General features: G+C 46.3%; 1 protein-coding gene across 1 annotated transcript in view; it reads left to right on the top strand.

Moving 5' to 3' along the window:
* LOC144752040 (relaxin receptor 1-like) overlaps nucleotides 1-18,538 on the top strand; it is a 998,955-nt gene that overhangs the window by 524,213 nt on the left and 456,204 nt on the right. The window contains exons 2-3 of the mRNA XM_078639991.1: nucleotides 6,699-6,845; nucleotides 13,076-13,165. Of these exons, the coding sequence (XP_078496117.1) occupies nucleotides 6,699-6,845; nucleotides 13,076-13,165 (237 nt within the window). The remainder of the gene's footprint in view (nucleotides 1-6,698; nucleotides 6,846-13,075; nucleotides 13,166-18,538) is intronic.

The following is an 18,538-nucleotide window of genomic DNA, read 5'->3' as shown; positions in this document are numbered from 1 at the left end:
CCAGGTATGGGAGCACATGGAGAGAAATATTGCCTTTCAGCTGGAAATGGTATAGTCCAAAGCTCTGTTTTTAATATAAAATCAGGTCCTTCGGTTGTCATATCACTGAAAAGACAAGATTTGAAAAAAATATACTTGTTTACGGGTGCTCGTGGAAGGCAATTTATATGGACTGGAATCTAGAGAACGCTAAAGTGATTCTGGTATTTTACTGACCTCTGCTGGTCGTTTTCTGTCAAGAAAGTTAAATAGAGGCAGTTATATGTATCAAAAAGAACTAGCTACTTGTGACTTGTATGGAACTCTGAAAGGTCATGTCCAGTGGCACCGGGTGGGTGTCTTCATGAAGCCCTCACCCCCCAACCTAGTTGGTGGCATGCTTCATCATCAGGCCCACCCAGTGACACCTAATGTGTCCCGCGTGTGCTTCGACGCCTGATTACAGCAGAGCAGGTATCTTACTGAGAGTGCAGTGTAGTGAGAAAGGTGAAGTGAGATTAAAACGGCTTGGCAGGAGTCCCAGTGCCCGAGGGCTAAATTAAATTCTAATAAATGAGCTCCTGTCAGCGGTTAAAAACAAGGCAGGGTGGATGTGATGGTGGTGAATTACGACCTCCTACATCCGGTGTGGGCCGACATGTTTCAGCCAGTGCCTTCTTTTAAATCTGGCTTTCCTCAGGACCGTTTATAAGTGTTGGTGCAAGTTTAAAAGTTACAAATTTAAGTGAGTGTCGCACTCACTAAGGTGCTATAGGTGTTAAAGGGGGGGATTCCCTCCTCAAGCATACCTGGACATACAACATTTATGAAAGAGACACGACATATATAGAGACAGTTTTAGCACGTTGCACAAGTCAAATAAATATTATAAAATTGCCGTTTATAAGTGCTGCGTGTAGGGGCTTACAAGCAGCAACGGTGTAACAGTACTGGTGGTACTGTTAGTTGGGACAATCGGTTTCTAAATGTCGTGGTGATGCTAGAAAACGAACAGCTCACACACATTATGTGGAGAGGGGCGTAAGGGTAAGTAATCTCACGCTGACGATTGGCCTGCGGTGATTCCAGGAGTGGGTCGGCAAAGGAAATGACCCTGGAATACAAACGTGGGACCACTGGTATGAGAGGGACCTGTATGGGAAGAAACGCTTACCAAGGCGTAGTGTAGGTAGAGCAGCGAACTCACAACAGTCTTGGTCAGGACCTGCGGGATACCTGTGTGCCGTCCTCGTACTCCGGGACCTGTTCGGAGGTTGCGGTCTGCTTTTATGAGTGATTCAATTGCCTGCACCTGTGTGGGAATAGTAATGGAAATGGAAGAGAGGCTCGCCAGGTGGCGCGAGACCTGCGCATGCGTGTGGCTGAAACAGCCGGAGGTGTTCGCGCATGCGCGGTTAAGCCGCGTGTCTTAGTGGCAGAGCAGGAATTTGCTGCAACACAGGAGGTTCGGGAACTAAGGCTAAAGCAGCCCAAGGTTCTCGTGTCCTAAAGGCTCCGTGTGAGAGCCGGATGCGCAAGGGATGAGTTGGATTTGCCAATGCATAAAATATGACGTTCAGACTGGGGACAGGGGCCATGACGTGCTGACTCGTTGGGCGGAGTGTGGATAGTACTGTGGTGTCACTGGGAGGTTTTAATGGTTAAGGGAGTTCCACGGGATAGCGTCATTGAGGCCATCCTTCTGTGATGAGAGGCGATAGATCCAGCGTTGTTCCTTATTGAGGAGTTTTTTCTCATTGTCTACCCCATTGTCAGGGAAATGTTCAATGATGGTCCACTGAAAATCATTGGGAGTCTGGTTTAAGCGAAGGAAATGGTCGGTGAGTTTGCTCACATTTTTCTTGCACCTTATAGTGCTCCTGTCTTCGACCAACCTAGTGCGTACTTTGCGCGTGTTCATACCGATGTACCGCAGACCACAGGTACATGTCAGCATGTAAACTACATTACGTGAGTTACAGTTGGTATGTGACCGTTGGGTCCAGGTTTTACCAGGTTCCAGATCCAGTGTTTTAATGTGCTTGGTAAGATGGCACACACTGCAATCATTGCACAGGTAATGACCTGTCACTCTTGGTAGTCCCCACGTGTTGTGGATTGTGTTCACTTCAACTCTGGTCTGTAGTCTAGGACGAGTGGAGACCAGTTGGTCCTTGAGGTTGTTGGCTCTTTTGTACGCAAAACGTGGTTTCTCCCATTCTCTGTTTCCGGAATTGATGATCCTCCAGTTTTTTGGGATAATTTTCGCTACCTGGTTAGAGGCCGTGTTGTAGGTGGTGACGCAGGTTATAGGTTGTTCTTTTGTCTCCTTTGTTGTGGTTTCAAGTAGGGCATCTCTATTTTGGTTCCTGGCTCTTTTGTTAGATTTAGCGATGATTACTTTGGGGTAGCCCCGATCCTCGAGTTTCTGTGCCAAGTTGAAGGCTTGTTTTTTATAGTCTGACACTTTGCTGCAGTTCCTGCGTATTCGCAGGAATTGGCCGTATGGGAGGTTCTCCTTGAGAGGTCTGGGGTGAAAGCTCTCGTAGCGTAGTAGGGATTTCCTCGCCGTAGGCTTATTATAAGTGGTGGTAGTGAGGTACCCTTGATTGGCCGTGATGGTGAGGTCTAGGAAATCAAGAGTGGTCGAGTTGGATGTGCTCGTGAATTTCAAGTAGGGGTCTCTGTTGTTAAGCCATTTGAGAAAAGCATCAAGCGTGTGGGCAGAGCCTTGCCAGATCACCAGGATGTCGTCGATGTAACGGCGCTATTTCTTTATATTGTTAGCAAATAGGTTGGAGTCAGACTTGATGTGGATCTCCTCAAAGTGGTGGACATATAGTCCCGCTACGCTCGGGGCAAAGACTCTGCCCATCGATGTGCCGTTAGTTTGTAAATAGTAGGTGCCCTCGTACTCGTAGTAATTGTCTTTGAGTGCTAGGGTCGCACAATCCAAGATGAACTCTATGGGCGTGTGGTGTGGCCAGGGTGTCTGCATGAGGATGTCTCTCAGAGCCTGGATTGTGGCGTCCTGTGGTAAGCTGGTATGTAGACTCTCTATGTCTAACCCAACCAGTAATTGGGTGTTGACATCAAAGGGTTCATCATGGATGATGTTGAGTAAATGCTTGATGTCCTTGATATAGGTGGGAGTCTGTTGGACAAGGGGGTTTAAGAAGTAGTCACAATACCGTGAAAGAGGTTGAAGGAGCGAATGAATACCCGAAACTATGGGTCTCCCCGGTGGTGGTGTGATTCCCTTGTGTACCTTAGGTGCAATGTAGAAGTATGGGGTTCTGATTTTTTTGGGGCAGAGGTATTCTGCTTCTTGTTTCGAGATGTATTCGTTATCACTTGCTCTCTTAACGAGGTTGTGTATGGTCGTCTGGAGTTCCAGAGTTGGGTCCCGCTCAAGAATCTTGTAATTGCGGTTGTCACTGAGGAGTCTTTTGCATTCATTGTCATAGTCATTTTTGTCCATGAGTACAATTCCCCCTCCTTTGTCCGCCGGTTTTATGACGAGACCAGGGTCATTCTGTAGGCGCTGTATGGTGTTTCTGTCCTCTTTGGACAGGTTATTGAAGTATTGCTGGGGTTCAGCTTCTCAATCTCCGTGTATACTGCTAGCCCGAATGTTGCGATCTTAGGGGGACTGACGAGGGGGGTGGGGTGAAGGTGGACTTGGGTCTCAGGCCAGAGATGTTGGGGTTATCGATGACTGTGGGTTCATCAAGGGTGGGTTTCTCAAAAAACTTCTTTAATTTCAGCTTGCGGAAGAACTCAGCAAGTTCCACATGGAGTTTGAATTTTTCAAGTCTCGATGTGGGTACGAAAGAGTGCCCTTTCAGCAGTACCGTCTGTTCAGTGGTAGTGAGGTTGGTGCTTGATAAGTTGAACACAAGTGAGGCTGGTGGTTCCTGTCTTATTGTTTGCTCGTTCCTGGGGCCTCCTTGGACTTCTGGTGGGTGTTGGCACTCACTGGGTTGTTCTCGTCGGCCCAGTGTACCTGTTGGTTTAGTTGGTTGTGTCTTCTTCTGCCGTGTGATCGTCGGCCTTGTCCTAAAAAAGGAAGTCTAGGGTTGCCCGGGAATAATGGCACAGGGTCTGGAGGATACATCGGTGGGTACCCGTAGAATGGGTTTTGCATGTGGCTGAAGTTCGGGGGAGCTCCAAAGAATTGTCCTTGTTAGGGGCCTTGCCATGTTTGGGGCCATTGTTGACCATGTCGTCCTCTACCGCGTCTCCTGTTTTGGCCGTTGCTCGAATCACTGGAGGCCGAGCTGTCATCAGCCGATCAGTCACTGGTTCCACCATTTTTGGTTGGTGGCGTGTATTCCTCATCGGCATAGGGGTATACCTTTGTGTAGTTTAACTTTTTAAGGTCCTTCTGAAATTTATTTATTTTAGCTTGTGTGAGGTATTCTTTGTATTCGTTCATGTCTTTGTTTTGGTCATCAAGTTTCTTTTTATATGAGGTTAAGGTTGTCTTGAAATGTGACTCAGTGGCTTGAATTTCAATCACTATGGCGTCACAGAGACGTTTGGCTGTCTTGATGATGAGTATCATCCAATCTCTGGTACAGTGCCACGCGATCTGGGCCCAGTCTTTGCGGAAGGTGGCATCGTCCAAAAAAATTCTAGGTGCGTTTGTCACTATTAACCCTCTAGGCGCTGTGTTAGTTCTGAGGTATTGGGCTAGGATAGAAATAGAGGCAGTTGCCAGAAAAATAAAAAAAGAAAGTTCCTCAGCAGAAAGCAATTCTGGTATTTTACTGACCTCTACTGGTTGTTTTCTATCAAAATAATTAACTAGAGGCAGTTGAACAAGCAGAAAGCAATTCTAGTATTCAATTCAATAATCTTTATTTCGATTTTAAAAAAACATAAAATATTACATACTATATAAAACTTCATACAACAGTATTTCAAAGCGTAACCCACCCGGCCGTACGCAATTTAATTGGTAATCAATGTCCCAAAATAAGACCTTTCTTGGAGTTTAAAAAAACAATAAATATAAATAAAATCCCGTCAACACAGCCATTTTACGATAAAAACACAGTTTTAGTAATGATAACAAATTTATATGGGGAGTAGTTTTTCTATATTAAAAACATTTAGTAGCTCTTTCAAAAATATACAAGGTTCCATGGTAACCGACTAAAATTGTACATCTAGGTGTAAATCTATTACTTAATTGACACACATGTTTTTAGAAGTACCTAGAATTTCAGTCCCATTCTCTTTCTTATTAGGTCAACACAAAAAAGGTATCTGCTTACACTAAATACAATTGCTTGTGTAACGTCTGTTCACAATATTCTTCCTGCCTCATTACATGATCTAAGACCTCTACTGGTTGTTTTCTATCAAGACAGTTAAATAGAGGCAGTTGAACAGAAAAAAAGTCCCTAAGCGGAAAAATACAAGTCCTAGGGCTGATCTCCAGAGCGCACAAAGTACATACACATATAAGTATATACTAAAGTATGTTCAAGAGGTCTCGAATGCTCGACCTAAAAATGTTAGAGGTGTGTGATGTACGGTACCCGTACTAATGTTTATAGTTTACAAATGTCAAAACTATGTAAAATGCGTCTGGTGCTTCCCATGCAGTGATTTACACACCGAGCGCCATTATATTCACAAACCGTGTTGGCTTATGCCTGTATTCCAAATCACTTGTACGTGGGAACTCACATTTTGTAATTTACTTGTCTTTAAGGGGAGGAAATTATTTAAATAGTATATATTTCTTATAGCCAAGGAAACTTTCTACCAGGCGTCCAACTGGTAAAGCCCAGGAAAAAATTCTGATAGGTGATCCCCACAAGTTTGGAACCAACTTCTGACTTTGAAAAGGTTCTCCAAGCATCGTTTGAGTACTGTTGGAATTCTGAATAATCAGTCTTAGGTTTTCCGAAGTACTGGCATATGTAACATGCGTAATTTCCACCTGGTGTAAATTCCAATTGCAGAAATGTGGCATAAATGTATATTTAGCATGTTTTCTCTATGGGTAAAATAATTTCCCTCCTAGAGCAATGGTGAACCCACATTAAAATGGTGGTGTTCCCTGCATATTCTGACCATGGAAACGTACTTACCCCTGTCAGAGTTACTAGGGTGCAAACTCTGGGCAAAGGGTATGTGAACACCGACCAAGTTATGAGTTTTCATGAGTTCGCCTGCTGTTCTAGGTAGGACCACCCAGACATGTGCACAAAACCTCTGTGGAACCCCTGTGGAAATTCCACCACAACGCCAGCATGGTGTCATTGGCAAATCTTATTTGTAAGGGTAAAATTCAAGAGCTTATAATGGCAGAGGGAGAAGCTTTCTTTTCAGATCTATAACTACATAGCGCCTGGTGACACAGACGTGCTCATTTGAAGCCCTGCATTTCAGGTATCACTATAATCAATTTTTGCGGGATCAGGTATATGCTCTCTGAATAACAAATTAATGTAAAACATCTTTGTGGCTGGCGCATTATCCCAGTGAGTTGCCCATCCTGCTGCAGCCTTCCCATAGCAGGGTTATTTCAGTTTAGTCTGTGTCTTCCTAGATAGCTGCATAGAACTTGTTAAGAGGACCCTCCCTCTATCTTGTTAAGAGGAAACCCTCTCTATCCCCACCATGCATATGTCCTTCTAGACACGTCAGTTGTTCATTGTTTTTTCCTGCCCATTGAGATGCTGTTTACTTTTTCTTGGCAGAGTCGCTCCTGATTCCCACCAACCTGGACAGTGGGAGATGCCCCCTCGGGCAGTTCCCCTGTGGGAACCTGTCCGTCTGTCTGCCCCAGCTCCTGCACTGCAACGGCATGCATGACTGTGAGAACGGAGCCGACGAGGAGAACTGTGGTAAGGAGCTTACTACACAGTATTTGAATCTATTCTGCCATTTCCCCAAATCTTGTATGTATGCATGCATTTGGTATTTCTGTAGTGCGAACCTAGCCAAAAAGCATCGGAGCGCTGTACATGGTCAAAGACAAGCATACAGTCAGCGAGTGATAGGAGAGGTGGCAGGTGTGTGGATGGTCACTGCATCCTCATGTGGTCCTTATAGAGCTGCACCTTCAGGTCTATCCTAAATTGGAGCAGTGTTCGGGTGGTCCTGATGGATCTTAGGTTCATTGATGAAAATGGATTGATCACTATCCAGTACAACTGAATCTAATGGTTCCCGGAGTACTTCTTTGTTTTTAGTCCTCGCACAAGTTAGCCAGAATAAAGGTTAGAAGGCGAACCTTGTAGTTAGTTTTAATTCACTCATTCACCTGCACTGCACCCCTCACGAGACCCGGTTAGTAAACCTGGGCGTAATTCGCGAAGTAGCGTTATGCGTAGCAATGCAAAGTGCACTTCGCACTACGCGAACTACGCGTAGCTACGCGAACTGCGTAGTGCACTGTGCAAAATGCAAGTGGTCAGACCACTTATTTTAGGTCCTTCTTTGGACCCATAAGAGACTATTGAGTCCTGACAAAGTTCCAATGGAACCAAACGCGTTGGCTGAGGTTTTAAAAGATTAAAAAGAATAAAGGACTTTTTGGGACAAATTGGAAGCTTTCTTGAATCCTATTATTTGGTGCACCGTCCTTTTCTACAAAAACTGTGCAAAATGCTGTTTGCACTGATTGCACAGTGCCGGATGCTTGTCTGCACTGTGCAATCAATGCAAACTTCATCTTGCACAGTGCAAGCGGTCGTTTTCTGCTGCTCGAGTAGATTTCTACTCCAGCAGCAGCTTTCTCAACGCGGACTGGTAGTTTCTCATCGCGAGCGGCGCAAGCATACGCGACCATTCGCAGTGAAAAACCTGACCTCCCCGAGTGGAGAATCTCGCCGGGAGGTTTATTTTCCAAACTCGCGATCAGCAACTTGATGTTGCTGATCACGAACAAGGAAAAAGCCTCGCCGGGATGTCATTTTGCTTGCTTGCGGTCGCCACTTGACGTTGAGGACCGCGAGCAAGCAAAAAATGACCGCTGCACTACGCTACTTGTGTTTGCACTGTGCTACGTGCAATTCGCGTAGTGCGAAGTAACGCAAACTTCGCAAACTACACAAGCGTAGCGTAGTGCTTTGCCCAGGCCTACCTGTTAGCTCCCGTGGGGTTTAGTAATAACCCTGCTATTAAAACATCCAGAGCTCATCCCTCACAGTGAGGGGGTTGTAGCCCGCACCATGACTAGGCTTCAATGGTGCGAGGAGGATTCTCAATGATGAAGCATGCCACCATTGGTGGGTGAAGGAAACGGTCCATAAAGGGGACACCCCCCTGTAAGCAAGCCCCCCTTGTTTGCTTTCTTTCACATCACTAGATGCAAGGGACCGGTGTGTATTGAGTCATAGATGGAAAAGGCCTGTAGCCTTGTTTTTTCTTTTATATGCTTCTTCATTTGAAGTCTGATTGTGTGCTTACTGCGGGTGTGCTGAAAGCCACCAGACAGGTGAGCTTGTCATCAAGATAAGCAAGGGTGCTGGGTGTGATGGCTTTGCAGATACACCGAGCTACATCTGGCTGATGAGCCCTAACTAGGGTGAAACCTGTCCTGGGCTGCTTGTGTTACGGTTCAGGGAGGACCTGGCCAGGCACTTTGGTCTGGACTGTTCCAATAAGGAGCAGGGTCAAGACTGATTTGCATGTGGCTGGGTCCAAGCTGAGGTGGCATGGTGTGCAAAATAATGATGGACTGGGATGCGACCCCAGTAATTATTAGTGTATGAGAGATGGTACCAGGCTGTATTTATTTTTTGTCAAGGCATTGCTTGAGGGTGAGGTTGGTGTCCAGAGTGAATCCAAGTGACTTGCCATTCAGTGAGATGTGTGGTTTGTTGCCGTCATGTTCCATTTCTTTGACCTAGGTTGTTACTGTTCCTTGCCTATTGTCCTTGCCAAACAAGGACTTCTGTCATGGTTGGGTTGAGCTTCAGAGAGCTGGGCATCCAGGTCTGGATGATGTACAGGGAGTGTTTGAGGCACTGGATGTCTGGAACAAGGGAGAGTTTCAAATAGAATTGTTGAATCTCGATGCTGTTATCTGTCAGTGGCTTCATGTAAAGGTTGATGATGACAGTAAACAGTATGGTGGCCTGGGGGGACTCAAAAGGTCATGTGCATCTTTTGGGATCTCATGGTGCCCCTTTGAACAAACTGGTGTTGGTTGGAAAGGTAGGAGGAGACCCAGTGAAGGACATGGCTAGTGAATCCCATTTGAGACTCCAGGGTGTGTAAGAGGGTGGGATGGTAAACATTGTCAAAGGCAGCTGAGCGGTCCAGCAATATCAGGAGGCAGGAGTCACCATCTGTGAAGAGTAGGGCAGTGTCAATGATGTCTAAAGTAGCGGTCTTCATACAGCAGAGTGATCTGAAGCCAGACTGGTAATCATGCAGGAGATGGTTAGCAATGATGTGATCTTGGAGTTGAACACAGACTGGTTTTTCAATGATCTTGCCAATAGATGGTATGTGAGTGATGGACCAGTAGTTGGCAAGGTCATTAGGGTTTAGTGTATGTTTCTTTAGGAGTGAGACGATCGGTCTTGGTTTAGGAGCTTCTGGGAAAATAAGTTGTGTGAGGGAGGCATTGACAATAGTGGGAAGTGGTGAGAGGGCCTCTCCAGAGATAGCTTTGATGAAGGCAAGTCATTATCTTCACAAGAACTTGCTTCAAGGAAGTTGAGTATGTTGTTAAGATCTGCGAGGGATAGGGCTTTAAAGGCTGACTTATGTGGGATTCCACATTAAGGGGTGGGCATAGGTGATGAAGCAGGTTTTGTGTTATTGATGTGCTGTTGGATTGTCATTATTTTTTAACTGAAACAGAAATTGATGGGAGTGCACTTTCCAGTGGAGTAGAGATTAGGGCAATCTGGCGAGGGGATGATAGAGTGCTTTATTTTTTTGAAAATCATTCGGCTTCTGTTGGTGGCTTTAAAGGTGGTGTTGGTGTTGGTATTGTACTTTTCTTTGGTTGATGGGGTATGGTGTCTGCATGTTACATGTGGGACTTCAGTATTATGAGGTTATCAGGAGTTCTGTTTTTCTTAATTTCTTTCTTGTCTATATATGGATTATATCTTGTAGCAAGGTTGCTGAAGGCATCGGATTGCACATACATGTTTTATTTGGAATGTGGATGATCGCATAACTTTCCAGGAAAGTGTTGAAGTTGTTCAGAAGGGTGCTGGCATCAGATGTGGAGATGATAGGGTGAGAGAGGAGTTCAAGGATTAGGTTATCTATAAAGAAAAGTTTGAAAGATCTGAAGGTTTGTTCTTCGTTTGTGTTGACTTTGGTTTGTTGGTAGAATGCTGAGCAGGAGATGCGGATGTCAAAGTGGTCAGTCCTGTCCATTGTGGTTTGTATTGGACTATTGGTGGTGTTTAAAACACGAGTATGTTGCTTTTTCTGTGAGTTGGTTATCTGACATGCTGTACCACATTGAGTGTGCCCATGAGGTTAAAGAGTGTGTTTGTTTTTTGAGCTTGTGATGTCTGGACGGTTGAATTCACTCAAGTGGGTGGTGTGGGCATATTTGGTGGACAAGGTGGTGAGAAGTTTCAAGAATTCATTATAGAAGTGTTTGCTCTACCTGTGATGTCTGTAGATGGGATGAAAGACGGTGGTCTGAGTCTCAGAGACTGGGAAATGGCATATTAGCAGCTCTATGGAATTGAGTGTTGCTTGTTTGCCTAGGGTGCAGGACCAGAATGTCTTCTAGATGACTGCAAGGCCTCCTCCCTTCTTATGTGCCTGATCCACACAATGGTTGCTCTAGCTTGTGGGAAGAAGGAAACCCAGGACGCCTGTTTCTGTGATGAAGAGGGTGGCAAGTTTGTGACAGATGTTAAGGTGTTGGTTGTCTTTTGCATGGAAGTATTACAGAGTGTTCATTAATGAGCATGAGGAGGAATAGGAGTTCTGTCATTTGAGGGTCTTTGGTAGTTACTGGAATGTGTATGAAGTTGGGTCTATGTGTCATTCTATTACTATGTGAATGAGCGTCTGGGTCATTTAGATCTGGATGTGATTGTGGGGATTGGCAGTACGGGGTGTTGGGTGATGCACATGATGTTATCTTACCTTGTATGTTTCAGTGGAAAATGAGTTCTGGCCTAAGGCCCTTTCTGCCCCTAACAGTCCCAACCAGGTGATACTGTTGTCCTTGTCTGCTGAGGTAATTGGATACCCTGAAGAGTCTTCCATTTCTTTTCTATCTTATAGCGTGTCCTTCCTTCCTTCCACTTTTCCTTCTTAACTCCCAGCTTCCATTCACTTACTCAGTTATTCCATTATTTCTGACTTCAGTCCCTGTGTCCCTCCTTCCCTCATTACTTCTTTTCTTCCTCCCTGTCCCCAGACCACTCTTCCATCCCTTATTAAATTCATACTCTCACATTTCCTTTATTTTGACTTCATTTTTCCTTCCTTGCTCCTTAATTACCCTAACTCTCCTCTTCATTTCATCCTCTCCCTCCTGCCTTCATTCCTCTAACCTTTCCTTTCTTCTCCGTATCATATTCTCTTTCCTGTCTCTTCATCCCTCTCTTTCTAACTACTTTCTTTTGTTTATATCTGCTTTACCTCCTGCCTTCCTGTTCTTCCTAATTTGTCTCCCTTACTACCTTCCCACCATTGTCCTTGCAACCTCCTTGCTTCCCACTCTTCCTACCTTTCTTTCTTCCTCTCTCACTACTCTTTCCCTTCATTCTTAAGTCTCTCCAAACCTTCCTCGATCCCCTCTGTCCATTCATCATCCCTTCTTCTGAGCTCCAGGAGTCTTTTCACAAATCTGTGTAAACTGTGCTCTTGTTTGAGTATATTTCACTACTGGTTGGGGATGCAGGTGCATTCTTCTACACCGCGTACACTTGAACGTCATATCTGTGCATTTGTGTGTGTATGTTTACATGTATATTCAAGATGGAAGGATATTTTTCTAACTCTGTCAGTTTGCAATGCACATATTGCTGGGGTAGGCAACATTGTGGCTTTTCAACTTGTTTTACATTGCAGTGCCTTTCCTTGGATTAAACATTTTTCCATGACTGGCACCTGTTACTTCAGTCTTCCTGACATAACAGAGCTGACTGGCACACGGTACCACATTTTTGCATTGCTTATTCTAGTGGCATTTGGGTGCAAGTCAGGTGCTCAGAGAAGGGTAAGACGTGCATGACTAGTTGTGTGAACACTCACAAATGTAACACTCTCACCATCACCGTGAGAGTATCCAGGTGCTGGGGTCTCGCTGGGATCAATCAAAGAGCCAGGTCTTGAGTCCTTTTCTGAATTCAGGGACAGGGGATGATGTTCGGAGGTGCAGGGGGGAGGTTGTTCCCTGGGCCGGACTGGGAACCAAAACTGGCCCTGGCAAAGTGCTCAGACGGACCCCCGGGGGGTTGGGGTGCGGCCGAGCTGTTTGCCTCGGCCAGTTTCAGCCGATTTCGTTACAGCGGCCGAAATTGCAGCTATGCTGCAAAAACAGCCCTGTAACAAAATCGACCCCCATGGGCCCAAAACCGGCCCCCAACCCCTGCGGTCCACTGGGGAAATGCCTGGTGCCCGCTACAGCCAGTCCGGCCCTGGTCATTCTAGGACTTGGCATAGAGGTATAGAAGGAGCGGCCTCCACTGTTGCTTCGAAGGATGCACCTAATGCATGAATTACTGTCAGCCACTGGTATTTCATCAGGACTATGTTATCTTTTTTAGTTCATCTGAGCCATTACAGAGTGCAACTATATGCAAATCAGTCCCTGCCCTTCCCCAAAAGGGGCAGTTCAGCCTGAACTGCTAGATCAGGTCTCTATGAATGGGAACACAAACAATGAAGAATTGTTTCAGTCTTGTTTGCCTTCATGGATGACCTGCATCAGGAGTCGCATGACACAGCGGCTCAGGGCCCACATCTAAGCACATACTTCCATCAGTCTGAAATACCTCTGTGAAACACTTCAGTGGATGCCAAATGAGCTCTTAAGCCCAGTAGTACCCTGTGTTCATACGCGAGCGGATGATTCTTGACATAAGCCCTGCCTGTGTCCTGCATTACACCATTCATTCTTGTTCTCTTTTTGCAGTGGATGACTCAGGGTGGCCCCAGCTCTTTGATACCATTCAAAGAAACCGTGTGAGCAAAGAAAGACGGGAAGAGCAGACATACGACTGTAGTAAGTGTGCTGCCAATGTGTTGATATACTCCAAAGCATGTAATGTTATGTTACTATGTTATGTTACTAAGTTTTATTAAGCGCGAACAGCTGCCCCAGCAACGAGGCGTCCCGGCGCTGACCCATAACAATAACCAGAGGGAAGGAGGGAGAGAGAGGACAGAAAGGGATTAGGATGGGGAGAATAGAATGGTTTTAATCGCCTTGCGGAAGACCAGTAAGTTGGTCATGGAGCGGATATGGGGTGGATGTGATGATGTGAATAGACCCAGAGGAAGAGACAAAAATGCAGGATGTGCAGGTATGAGGTGGACTTAAGATGAGGCAGCCTTGGTATTCCTGAAATCTGGCATTCGGCTGCACTGACAGCAGTTTCTACAATAAACTTTGTCGCCTGCACTTACTTGTTTTTCCTTAATAATTTAAGAATTGATTATTAGCACCCAGCTGCCACTGAAGCGGCCTCGCAGCACACGTTGGTTGTCTGAATGTGCCCAGCAAGAGACTTTCTGGGTTTCCTTAGGAGGCTGGATGTTCAGCCAGAAGAAGCTAGCATGTTCCGCTTTCAGTTTCGTTTCTGAACGCGCATGACATGGTGTACATGGCTCACTTGTGTTTCCTGAAAGAGCAGAACGCGCACAGCATGCTGTCACAGTGAGACAGAGTAGTATACACTCATGCGGTGGTATAAGTGTGGAACCATGCCGAATGAATGGGGGTTGTGGTCTGCAAGCGAGTTTGGAGAAGGAAGATCAACAGGGGACATACAAGGGATTGGCAGGCTGTGGTGTGAGTGTACTGTGGAGAGTGACACACTGCTTGTCAATTGGTCTCAATTGGCCGAAAAATTGGTTAATAAAAAACTGTCTCAGTTCCTGGAAGACAATAACAAATTAAAAAACTCTCAGACAGGTTTCCGGCCAGGGCAGGGCACCGACATCGCCCTCCTGGCGGCGGTAGAGGAGGCCAGGACACTCTTAGACGAGGGAGGATCAGTGGCAGTGATCCTCCTCGACCTGAGTGCGGCCTTCGATACCCTCAATCACCAACTCCTCATTAAACGGCTCGAAAGAGTCGGTGTGGTAGGCTCTGCCCTATCCTGGCTCACATCCTTCTTGGACCAGCGTACTTTTCAGATCTGGGAAAACAACACCTGCTCCTCCGAAACTCCCCTCCAATGTGGTGTGCCTCAGGGCTCCTCCCTGAGCCCCACATTATTTAACATCTACATGTCCCCTTTGGAGGAGGTTATCACCCCGTTCGGAGTGAGCGTCGTCAGCTATGCTGACGACACACAATTAGTGGTATCACTATCCCATCCCAATCGAAAACCAGCAGATTTACTTAACTGCCTTACGCAGGTTCAAAACTGGATGAACAGCTCAGCCTTGAAACTAAACGGAACAAAGACAGATGTCCTTCTTCTTGGTCAAAAAGGAATCATTCTCCCCCCAGATATCTGGCCTGATTGTTTGGGTCCTATTCCAGAACCAAAACAAGAAGTAAAAAGCTTAGGTGTGTGGCTAGATACTACTTTGTCTTTTTCCACACAAGCAAAAAAAGTAGCCGGGACATGCTTCGGCTTGCTGAAATCAGTGAGAAAGATCCTGCCCCTTTTGCCACCCAATTCCCAAAAACTGCTTATACAAGGCCTGATAATTTCTAGGCTTGATTTCAGCAATGTGATATATCTGGGCGCCCCGGAAGCAACACTGAATAAACTTCAGAGAATCCAAAACATAGCCGCCCGGATTCTCACTAAAACCCCTGCCAGAGACTCGGCCAAACCAGCATTGAAACTCCTCCACTGGCTTCCTATAAGGGAGAGAGTTAAATTTAAAGCCTTGTGTCTAGCCCACAAATTATTACAAAATCAAGGCCCTCCCATTCTTAGAAAATTTATCAAACCTTACAAATCCTGCAGATCCCTCAGATCGGACACGGAGAATTTCATCAGCGCTCCCAGAGTCAGGAGGGTACGCACAGGTGGAAGGCGGTTTACAGTCCAGACCGCAAGCCTCTGGAATGCACTCCCGCACGACCTGAGAACTGAACCACACTACCTCCGCTTCAGGAAGCAGCTGAAGACTTTTCTTTTTCCCTAATGATCCCTTCCTATCCGAACCACTGTATCCCCGTCCCATTCCTCACTCCCCCTCCGTCTGGCCCCCCCATGTCAGGTTCAGGGTAGGGTTCTTAGCGCTGGGATACCTACGGGTGACTACGCGTTCTAGAAGAGTTTTTAATAATAATAATAATAATAATAATCTGGCGGTGGGGTTGGTTTGAACATCCGACAGGGCATGCAAGAGATGTGCAGATGTGGTACATGTGGTGACGGTTTGACTGCACTATCTGCCCACCTAGTCCAGGGGGATGGCACCTACACCAAAGGAGGGCACCTGCAAATTGTACTGGAATGGAATGGTTATTTGGGGAAAAGACGCAAATTTAATCAGGTGTCTTGGGAAAGGTTTGATTTACTAGTGATCGGAGAGGGAGGATTTAAACAGAGGTCTCAATGGGAATGATGAGAATGAAAAGGCCTAAAGTGAATTCATCTAGATGAGAATGGTCTTGAGTAAGAGGTCTGGAAGGAATGGTCTGGATGGAAGTGGGAGTGGTCTGGAAGGAATGGCCTAGATGGGAGTGGAGATGTCTGGAAGGAATGGTCTGGATGGGAAGAGGTGTGGCGCCGCGGCCAGGGCGACTGACTCCGGAATCTGGGGATCACGGTTCGATCCCCGGCACCGGCGGCAGATTAGCCCAGCACCATGTGACTCTGGGCAATAGCTTGCTTAATCTTCCCGACGGCCCCCAGCGCCTAGAGACCCTAACGGGTGATTGTGCGCTTTACAAATGTGGATATTATTATATTATTATTTTTAAGTGGGAGTGGTCTGGAAGGAATGGCCTAGATGGGAGTGGAGATGTCTAGAAGGAATGGCCTGGATGGGAGTGGAGTGGTCTGGAAGGAATGGCCTGGATGGAAGTGGGAGTGGTCTGGAAGGAATGGTCTGGATGGAAGTGGGAGTGGTCTGGAAGGAATGGCCTGGATGGGAGTGGAGTGGTCTAGAAGGAATGGCCTGGATGGGAGTGGAGTGGTCTGGAAGGAATGGCCTGGATGGGATTGGAGTGGTCTAGAAGGAATGGTCTGGATGGAAGTGGGAGTGGTCTGGAAGGAAGTGGGAGTGGTCTGGAAGGAATGGTCTGGATGGAAGAAGGAGTGGTCTGGCAGGAATAGCCTGGATGGGAGTGGTCTGGAGGGGAGTGGGTTGGAAGGAATAGTCTGGAGGGGAGTGGTTTGGAGGGGAGTGGTCTGGAAGGATTAGACCATTCCTTCCAGTGGTCTGGAAGGAATGATCTACAGGTTATGGGCCAGATGAGAGCGAAATGGAAGAGGAAGCAATGTTGTGTACGGATATGATCTAGCTGAGAGGATGGTCTGGAAGGGGACATATTTGAGCAAACTGGTTGTGGTAAAGGTCTGGATATTGTTGGTATGGACTGAAGCAATCTGGAAGGGTTGTACTAGTGAATATCGCCCCCCCCCCCCAGAATATCACAGTACAAGAATATGGAGTACAAAATATCAAAAGGTGTGTGCAAGTAGTTAGCATACATTTACTATTCAATATACGCAATTCCATATCTATGTTACTTGGAAGAAAAAAAAAAATATATATATATATATATTCACTGAAAAAAACAAAGCTGACAGGCACTTTATAGTTAGAAATTGGCTTTAAATAAAACCTTAGACATTCGCTGAAGCACTGAAGAAACCAAAGGTTACAGGGACATTATAGTTTCCAATAGAATTAAAGAAAAACCTTAGAAATTCACTGAAAAAACCAAAGGTTAAAGGGACGTTATAGTTAGGGTCAAATTCTGTCTACAAAACCAGGGAAATTCAGTAGCCATAGTTACCTGAGCTAACTATAACTTACGCCCCCGCAATGCACTGCTTATGACCTTATTTATTACATCACACATGGCATGGTCAGTGACAGCACTAATTATATCCCCCAGGGCCTGGCCTCTTTGTTGGGGACTGTGGGGAGAGCCTCAAAATTCCCGTGGTCCCTACCTGTCCCAGCCTCCTGAGGGAGCCGGCATGGTGTTGAGACCCAGGGATCTTCTCGCATAGCTCCCTGGATCCCAAAGCAAAGTGCAGTTTCCTTGCTCTCTTCAAAGCGAGCAGGGTAACATACTCGGCTCTGCTTTCAGCAACTCTTTTTGCTCTTGCTTGCTGAAAGCAGAGCTGGTTTGCTATGGCATGGGGTGAGCAGTGCCCCTGTCATGTCATAGTAAACTGCAATGTCCCAGGGTGGGCATCCCGGGACATTGGTGGAGCCAGCCCTGGGGGGGGGGGGTCCCCAGGGACATCTGGGGCTCCAGGAGGGGGGTCGTGCAGCCCCCCTCCAATGTAATTAAGCTCTGGGGAGGCAGTGGTCCTCTAGTCTACGGGGGCCGCGTGGCCCCGTACTTTATTTTTAACCCCCATACATTTTCACTTGAAATAGCCACGGGGAAGTAGCATTCAGCGGGACAGCGGGGAGGCCATACAGCCTCCCCCACATTATTTGTAAATTTGATCACTGCCCCTGGGAGGTGTAGGTCACTGGGGCAACAGGGGAGCAGTTATGCTCCCTAGCATATAATATTGTGACTGCCCCAGGAAGGTGGTTGTCCCTGTGGTGCGGGGGTGCCACATAGGCACCCCCCACATTAGGACATAAACTGCCCCCTGTACCTGGACCACTCGAAGGCCATTATTTAATGAGGCGCATGAGACCGCCCTTCGTTATTCTTTTTTTCGACGGGAGTCACTGAGCCAGACACGAATTTGTCTGAAAAGTTTTTAAAAGCAATGCTTGTATGGCCCTCTGGGAACCAGGGGGTCAGGGTGTTTATACCCTGATCCCTTTTCTTTTCTTTTAATCTTCTTGTGACTCAGTTGAACCGAGTCACAAGATAGCTGCCAACACTTCCTGGTTTTAAGTGTTGGCAGCCAGTCAGATCTCAGGCATGAGATCGGGAGGGTTCGTGGATCCTTTGCGTCCCTTTATTTACAACTGGGAATTTCTTCAAATTTCTCAGCAACTACTGAACAGCTTCACACCATTGAACAAAAAGAGCGCTTTCTGGACCAGCAGCTACCTTTTTTGATACATTTGGTGTAATTCCGTTCAGCAGTTTGGGCTGTAGCTTTGTCTAAAATTTACAAAAGAAATTAACATGGAGTAAAAGCGTTTTGGGACTCCTCCTTTTTTTTGGCCCCCGCTTGACAGATCGCCATCAAATTTACTAGTTTTGAAATGTTTGCAAAGATTTGTCAAATAACGCCAACATTATTGGCAAATGAAAAAA

This window comes from Lissotriton helveticus, chromosome 4_2 (assembly GCF_964261635.1).
Source record: "Lissotriton helveticus chromosome 4_2, aLisHel1.1, whole genome shotgun sequence".
NCBI classification, from domain to species: domain Eukaryota; kingdom Metazoa; phylum Chordata; class Amphibia; order Caudata; family Salamandridae; genus Lissotriton; species Lissotriton helveticus.
This window is presented reverse-complemented; position numbering and strand designations above follow the sequence as displayed.